This window comes from Tupaia chinensis, unplaced genomic scaffold, assembly GCF_000334495.1.
Source record: "Tupaia chinensis unplaced genomic scaffold, TupChi_1.0 Scaffold145659_1, whole genome shotgun sequence".
In the NCBI taxonomy this organism is placed as follows: domain Eukaryota; kingdom Metazoa; phylum Chordata; class Mammalia; order Scandentia; family Tupaiidae; genus Tupaia; species Tupaia belangeri.
This window is the reverse complement of record NW_006205516.1, coordinates 196,716-204,721: the sequence shown is the minus strand read 5'-3', so window position 1 is coordinate 204,721 and position 8,006 is coordinate 196,716. Positions and strand designations below refer to the sequence as shown.

Sequence of the window (8,006 nt, the reverse complement as noted above, 5' to 3'; positions counted from 1 at the left end):
CACACTGCAATCCCTTCTCCTCCATTCTCCTCTCGGGATCTTGGGCACACACGCACACGCGCCCGGCGTGAGTTTTTAAGCCACCAGGTCTGGGATGCGAACTGCGGTTGGCTACGTGGGAGTCCAGCGACATAGCCATTAGGCTAACTGCTGGTTCCCGAAAACAGTAGTGCTTTCACAAAAAATGAAAAATAAGGGCCAGCAGGTGCTGGACTAAGGCACTAGACTCCCACATGGCCGACCTTGGTTCAAGTCCCAAACCTGGTGGCTTGAAAATCACACCAGGCTCATGTGCATGTGTACACATGTGCCCAGAATCCCATGAGGAGAATGGAGAAGAGATTGTGGCACGGCCATCCCCCCTTGGGGGTGACTTTTCACATTCCTTATCTCTGTCTAGCAAATGTACATGCCCTTTAGCAAAATCCAAAAAAAAAAATTAAAATTAAAACTAAAATTACCATATGACCCAGAAATTCCACTTCTGGTTATATTTCTAAAAGAAGTGAAAGCAGGGACTCAAGCATATATTTGTACACCCGTCTTCATAGCAATAGTATTTAGCCAATAGTAGCAGTAACCTAAGTGCTCCTTGATAGATGAATGGATAAACAAAATGTATACACATACAATGAGATATCAGTCAGCTTTTAAAAATGAAGGAAATTTTGGTACTTAAAATAGGCATGAACCTTGAGGACATCGTACTAAGTGAAATAAGTCAGTCACAAAAAGACACTGTGTGATTCACCTTATATATGATACCTAGAGTAGTCAAATTCAGAGACAGAAAGTAGAATGGTAGTTGTTAGGGGCTAAGGGAAGGGGGAAAGGAATACTGTTATTTAATGGGTACAGAATTTGTTTCACAAGATGAAAAATTCTGATGATTGTGTTGGACAACAATGTGAATATACTTAACACTACTGAACTGTATACCTAAAATGGTTAAGAAGACAATTTTGCATTATGTGCATTTCATCACAATTTTGAAAATGCAGTAAAAGGGGAAGGATGCAATAAAATACATAGTATAACATGGATGAACCTTGAAAACATGCTAAGTAAAAGAAGTCAGTCACAAAAGGCCACATGTTGTATGATTCAATCCAAATGAAGTGTCCAGAATAGGAGAATTTAGAGAGAAAAAAAGGATGAGTCTAAGCCACAGTGGCACAAGCAGTTAGGTGCTGCTGAGTGAGGCTGAGGCTGCATGGGAGGCTGGGTTCAGTTCCTAAACCACCCTGGACAGGTTAAGGCTCACTGGAGCACACCTGGCTGGGAGGCTAGGGCAGAATAATTGCAACATGGTGAGATCCTGTCAAAAAATATCCATCTCTCTCTCTCCTTTGTTTGAAAAAAAAAAAAAAAAAAGAAAGAAAGTAGATTAGTGGTTGCCAAGGACTGGGATAAGGGACAAATGAGAGATGACTATTAATGGATATGATTTTGTTTTGGGGTGATAAAAACATCCCAGAATTAGTGGTGATGGTTACACAGCATTGTGAGTAATGCAGAATTGGTTTAGCTTAATAACTGTGATACAGGGGCCAGCAGGTGGCACAGTGGTTATGGTGCTACACTCACATAGCCAGCTAGTTCAAGTCCTGGATCTGGCAGCTTGAAAATCATGCTGGACATGCATGCATGCATGCCCAAAATCCCAGGAGGAGAATGGAGAAGGTATTGTGGCATGGCCACCCCCCAGGGGGTGTTTTCTCACTTTCCCTCTCTTTTTCTAGCAAGCGCACGATGCACCCTATGGCCAAAACCTAAAAATAAAAAACAAATACAAAACAAAACAAAACAACACCTGTGATATATCTTAGGAGGAATAGATAAACCAGACTAAAGCAGTGGGAAATTATGAGATGGGCTGTAAAAATAGGAGAGTGATCAGACTATGAAGCACCCTGACTCTCAAGCTAAGAAATTTAGACTTTCCTCAACAACTGTTAAATTAGGGAACCAGCAGTTAGCGTAATGGCTATGTCGCTGGACTCCCACGTAGTCGACCGTGGTTCGTGTCCCGGACCCGGTGGCTTAAAACTCACGCCGGGCACGTATGCGTGCGTGCCCAAGATCCCGAGAGGAGAATGGAGAAGGGATTGCGGCGTGACCATCCCCCCTGGGGGGTGATTTCTCGCTTTCTGTCTCTATGTCTCTCTCTGTCTGTCTGGCGAGCGCACGCGCCCTACAGTGAAAATCTCTCAAAAAAAAAAAAAAAAAAAAAAACAACAACTGTTAAATTAAATCACTATTTTCAAAACCATTAACTTCATGGCAATCTGATATACTGAATTACATAGATATGGGAAAAAAAAAAAAACAGAAAATCCTTTAAGTTTAGAGACAGTGTTTGTCTAAGTATATATGATTTAATATGTGAAATGTGCAAAGTAGAAGGGTCTAAGTAAATGAGACATTAAACAACAAATTGATAAGATGCATCACCTGTTTGTTTTTTTAGTTTTTGCTGTAGGATGCATTTGCTTGCCAGAGAGAGAAAGAGAGAGAGAGAAAGTGAGAAATCATCACCCATGAGAGGGATGGCCATGCCACAATCTCTTCTCCTCCAGTCTCTCTCAGGATTTTGGGCACACATGCACCATACATCCAGCATGACTCAAGCTGCTGGGTCTGGGACTCAAAACGTGCAGCAGGTCATGTGGGATACAGTACATTAATCTCCATGCCACTTGCTGGCCCACATCACTTTTTTTTCATGTAAGGGGTGAGCAAGAAAAAAATCAAAAACAACTCAGATATCCATGCTATTGAACTAGGAAATCACTACCATCTACTGGAGTGAAAAAGTTGCAATGGGGTAGCAGGTGGTACTGAGGTTAAGGTGGCTGGATTCCACATGGCCAACTGCATGGCTCAAGTCCTGGACCTGGCAGCTTGAAAAACATGTGGATGTGTGCCCATAATCCTGAGAGGAGACTAGAGAAGGGATTGTGGCATGGTCCTCTCCACTAGGGAGTAGTTTCTCACTTTCCCTCTTTCTCTCCTGTGAGTACACACACCGTAAACCAAACTGAAAAAAAAAAAAGTTGAATGGAGAAATAGTTGGTTTTGGAGAATTAAAAAAGGTATACACAAGCAGTGGCAATCCTTCAACTTTTATTAGTATACCCCCGACAAAGACTTAGTTTTTACTAACTTAAAAAAAAATAATTATTTTATTTTTTTATTTATTCATTCATTTATTTTTTAATTTGACCAGAGAGACAGAGGGTGAAAGTGAGAGAGAGAGGAAGTGAGAAAGCAAGCCACCAGATTCAGGACTTGAACCCTGGTCGGCCATGTGGGAGTGTCCAGAGCCTTAACCACCATGCCACCAGCTGGTCCCAAGTTTTTACTAACTTTGAAGTAATACTGAAAAAGCAAAACTAAACTAAACAAGACTAAAAATAAAATAGCCATTAAAAAAAAAGACACACTATTCACATGATTGTAAAACTAAGAGAAAAGTGGCAAATGGCAGGCTGGACATTCTCTGGTTAAATGTTGCAAGCAGCATATAATACCTCAAAAGAGAATTAAAGAAGAACTGTGCCTCTGCTATAGCCTGGATCCTCCTGGATATAAAGTGGGAGATCAACAAGCTCAATGCTTTAATTATACACAAATTTGTAAGAATCTTGAACAATATTCCAACTGGGAACTGTCAGTTCCCACATGACCAACTTCTTAGTTTGAGTCCTGGACCCAGTGATTTGAAAATAATGCCAAGTGTGTGTGAGTATATGTCCAAATCTCGAGAGGACAATGGAAGGCAAGGGATTACATGGAGCTGGGGGAGGAATGATTTCTCACTTTCCTTTCTCTTTCTGTCACTCCCCAGCGAGTAAGCACACTCGCCCTATAGCAAACTAAATTTACAAAACAAGCATAATAAGCTTATCACGGTGTAAAACTCTTTAAATGCTGTACATTTTATCACTTAGGATTTTACAATAGCTACCCTAAGAAGGCATTGAGAAAACACTGTTATAAACACGTCTTTTTTTTAAGAAATATTTCATTTTGTTTATTTATTATTATTATTATTATTTTAATTTAACCAGAGACAGAGAAAGAGAAAAAAAGTGAGAAAGCAAGCTGCCAGGTCCGGGATTCAAACTGGGGTCTACCATGTGGCCGTCCAGCACCATAAACAGCATTCTACCTGCCAGCCTGCACATGTTGTCTTAAATATACAAATGACAAACTCCCCTTCTAGTTCAGTAACAAGGACTCACCTTTATTGTCAAGGAACACATAACCATCAAAGCGATCCCTGAACAAAATAATGTCCTCTTGGTTTTTAAAGTTGATGTATGCCCTGGCATACACATGAGGATACAGACTGCGGAGAGGAAAGCAACTATGTAAATGCACTTGCACTGATATTTGCAAGGGGTAATATGACCAAAATACATGAATAGCAAGTATGTTTATATTAAAGAGAGTTTAAAAATCAAAGGGAAAATATTAGCAGGATTAAAAGAATGGAAGAAACCTTTTCCGTTTACCCCCCCTCCCTTTTCCCCCCCCCCCTTTTTTTTTTTTACCTAGTATCATTAGAAAAAAACTCAAAATAATCATGCTCAGGCATAGGCTGGAGATGCTCCTGAAGCTGCTCCTTGGTCAAGGTGGGAGGTAATCTTCTTATTACTACCTTAAATGAATAAGGAAAATAAAAATTAATACAAATTGACTGCCACACCTGAAAGAATCCAAGTTCCTGAAGAAAACTGGGCTTTAAAATATGAGATCACTTATAAAACCCCAAAAGAACATATTCTTGTGTGGCCAGTGCTCAAGACTAGTCAAAGACAATAGTAACCTTTATTTTATTTTCTTCTCCCCCTCCTTTCCCTCCTAACAGTGGTTTTAAAAAACTCTTGAAGGGCCAGCAGGTGGCATGGAAGTTAAGGCAGCTGGATCCCACATGGCTGACAACGCAGTTCAAGTTCTGGACCTGACAGCTTGAAAAACAGTGTGTGTGCTTGTCCAAAATTCCAAGAGGAGAACGGAGGAGAAGGGACAGGGCATGGCCATCTCCCTTGGAAGGTGATTTTTCACTTTCTTTCTCTCTCTGTTTCTCCAGCAAGCACACACTAGCAAAATTTGAGGGAAAAAAAAGAAAACAACAACAAAACACTCTAGGAGCAAGGAAAAATCTCAGGTTCTGATTGTAACCGGCAGCGCCCGGCCCCCCAGTTTACACGTCATTTTTGATCACTCATTTTTCGACACATCTAGTGACAAGAAATTAGTAAGCAGGTCGACTCTTGTCGTTTGTAGGTTTCCTGCGATCTTGGTATAGTCATTTTCTCTCTCTCTCTCACGTCCAACACACCCTAAAACAACATTCCAGCCCATTCGGCTGAAAGAATTCAAAACTGTAACGATTACAAGAAATTCAAATGCTCTCAAAGTAGATGCTTTCGATCTGCTCCCCCCACCATTAATCTCCCCTACTCTCCTCTCCGACTTACCACAAACTACTCCCACACCTAATGTCCCCTTCACTAGTTAGTAATTCTCCCCAATTAAACTTTTCATTTCTCGTTGTCTTTAATACCGCTCCCCCGTCCCATTATCACGTCGCAGTTCTGACCCAAACCCTTCTTGTCGGGGGAGTCCCCTATTTCCTCACCACCACCCAGGAGTTTGGCCCGGACGGTTTCCCCCATTGGGGCTAGTGGATGAATGTGGGTGAAGTGATCTTCACTCAGGCCAAGAGAGAGGAGGAGAACCTAGGACAGGAAGAGGGCAGCCCCAATCCCAACCGTCCTCCACGAGCGGCAGACCCGTCCCGCCCTCCTCCCCGACCAACTGCCGGCTGGCACCTTGCTTAGCGCCTCTTTCTTCTCCTTGTTGCGATCTTGCTTATCTTCCCCCTTGGAGATGTCTGCTGAAGCCCCACCGCCGCTGCCTGAGGCCCCCGGGGGTGTTAACAGAGTTACTCGCTTCTCCTTCGGCCTATGCTCCTTCTCTTCCTTCATGGCCACGGCTACGCTCCTCACAGCGGCCGTTTGGCCTAAACGCCGTTACGCCGGGCACCTACGACTCGCGGCCAGCTCCAGTCAAGGCTCCGCCCCCAACAAATGCCCCTAGTGATAAGCCACTCTCCGCGTTCCATTGGGCCTCGCCAGGATCTCGCGAGACTTCGGCGCTTTCGGCTTCCCACAATGGAAAGGTTTTAACACCTGGTCTTTACTTCCCGCCTGCTGAGTCCCGCGTCAGCCAATCCCCTTGCGACCCAGACTCCCTCGAGGCCCCTCCTTCGCGCGTCATTAGCAACTCCACCATCTTGACTAGAAACTACTCTTCTGGACTACATATCCCAGCATGCAAAGCAGCTACCCGCGTCTGGTCAGCTGGTCTAAAGCCCTAGCTGAAAGTCCTTGTTTTTATTGTTTTTTTTTTTTCTTTCTTTTTTTAAGTTACACGTATATTTTAGATTCTTAGATGTAAGCCGCTTGTAGTTTCTAAGTAAACCGAATCTTTTTAATTGGAAAATTTAGTAGGTTTCGCACCGAGAAATAGCTTGTGTGGGCTCTCTTGCCTAACTTTCCTCAGCTAACCTCAGTATTACCCAAATCTTGCTTCACCAGGGGAACGGCTTTTTTCTATGATTAAATCTAAAGTGTATTGTACTTTTAAAGGCTTTAGAATTTATCTTTCTTAATTAAGGGTTCACAGATACTTAATAAACATACAAGATACTGATACTTAAAAGAGTAATATGACCCAAATATATGAGATTCATTTTTCATTTCCATCATCCTTTTTAAATTTTTTTAAAGAATGATTTTTTATTTAATTTTATTCATTGTCATTATTTTTCTGAGGTTGATCAGAAAGAGAGAAGGAAAGCGAGAAAGCAAGCTGCCAGGTCTGGGACCCTGTATGTCCCACAGGGGAGAGAGAGAAAAAAAGTGAGAAATAACCCCCAAAGGGGATGGCGGTGCTGTAATTCCTTTTCTTCCATCCTCCTCTTGGGATTTTGGGCACACACGTGCACGTGCCTGGTGTGGTTCTCAAGTCACAGGGTTGGGGACTTGAACCGCATAGTCAACCATGTAGGATCCAGCTGCACAAGCACTATGCCACCTAGGGATGCTGATTCTAATATTATCTGTGAGGGAAAGGGTAACATTTTATTTTATGAATTAGCCAAGTTAAGGATATACTTGAGAACTTTGGATTTCAGTTTACAAAGGAGGCTTACATAGTGTAATTATTTGAAGTGGGTTCCCATTGAGTAAGCATTGTAACATTGTAATAAAATGTGTTTAGCAGTTATTCCTCATGTCTGCTGGTGACATGACAGGAGGCAATAGAAGATGGACATAATGACATAACAGGGCCAACAGGTGGCATGGTGGTTGTGGTGCTGGACTCCTATGTGGGTGACTGCAGTTCAAGTATTGGACCCTGAGACTTGAAGTACACGTGGGGCGCATGTGCATGCATACCCAAAATTCCGGGAGGAGATTGGAGAAGAAATTGCAGTGTGGCCCACCCTTCTGGAGGGGGTGTGATTTCTCGCTTTCTGTCCTTCTGGTGAGAGCATGCGCCCTGTAGCAAAAATCTCTCTTAAAAAAAAAACAAAAACCAAACAAACAAAAAATCTCTTAAAGAAGGGGGCTGGCAGTTGGTGCTGAACTTCTACATGGCCGACCACAAATTGAGTCCCAGACCTGGTGGCTTGCTTTCTCACCCTTTCTCTCTCTGTCTCTCGTTGGTCAAATTAAAAAATAAATAATAATAGCAAATAAAATAAATAATTCTATATATATGTTTTAAAAAGAACCAGCAGATGGTATAATGGTTATACCACTGCACTCCCTCGTAGTCAGCCGTAGTTCGAGTCCCAGACTCAGTGGCTTAAACCTCATGCTGAGCACATGTGTGTGCATGCCCAAAATCTCAAGAGGAGAATGGAGGAGAAGGGATTAAGGCATGGTCATTACCCCTGGAGGGTGATTTCTCACTTTCTGTCTCTC

At 42.5% G+C, this 8,006-nt stretch overlaps 1 protein-coding gene across 5 annotated transcripts in view; it reads right to left on the bottom strand.

The window, feature by feature from the left end:
- UPF3B (UPF3B regulator of nonsense mediated mRNA decay) overlaps positions 1 to 6,167 on the bottom strand; it is a 28,354-nt gene extending 22,187 nt beyond the window's left edge. For 2 of the 5 annotated variants that reach the window (XM_014584103.2, XM_006168257.3), the window contains exons 1-3: positions 5,844 to 6,164; positions 4,560 to 4,666; positions 4,248 to 4,354 (exon numbers count right to left, since the gene is read on the bottom strand). In XM_014584103.2, coding sequence (XP_014439589.1) covers positions 4,248 to 4,354; positions 4,560 to 4,666; positions 5,844 to 5,999 — 370 coding nt within the window. In that variant the 5' untranslated portion in view covers positions 6,000 to 6,164. Of the gene's footprint in view, positions 1 to 4,247; positions 4,355 to 4,559; positions 4,667 to 5,843 lie in introns of all 5 variants that reach the window. The other 3 variants (XM_006168256.3, XM_014584104.2, XM_027768172.1) reach the window with 3 other exon arrangements.
- Positions 6,168 to 8,006: the final 1,839 nt, after the last annotated feature.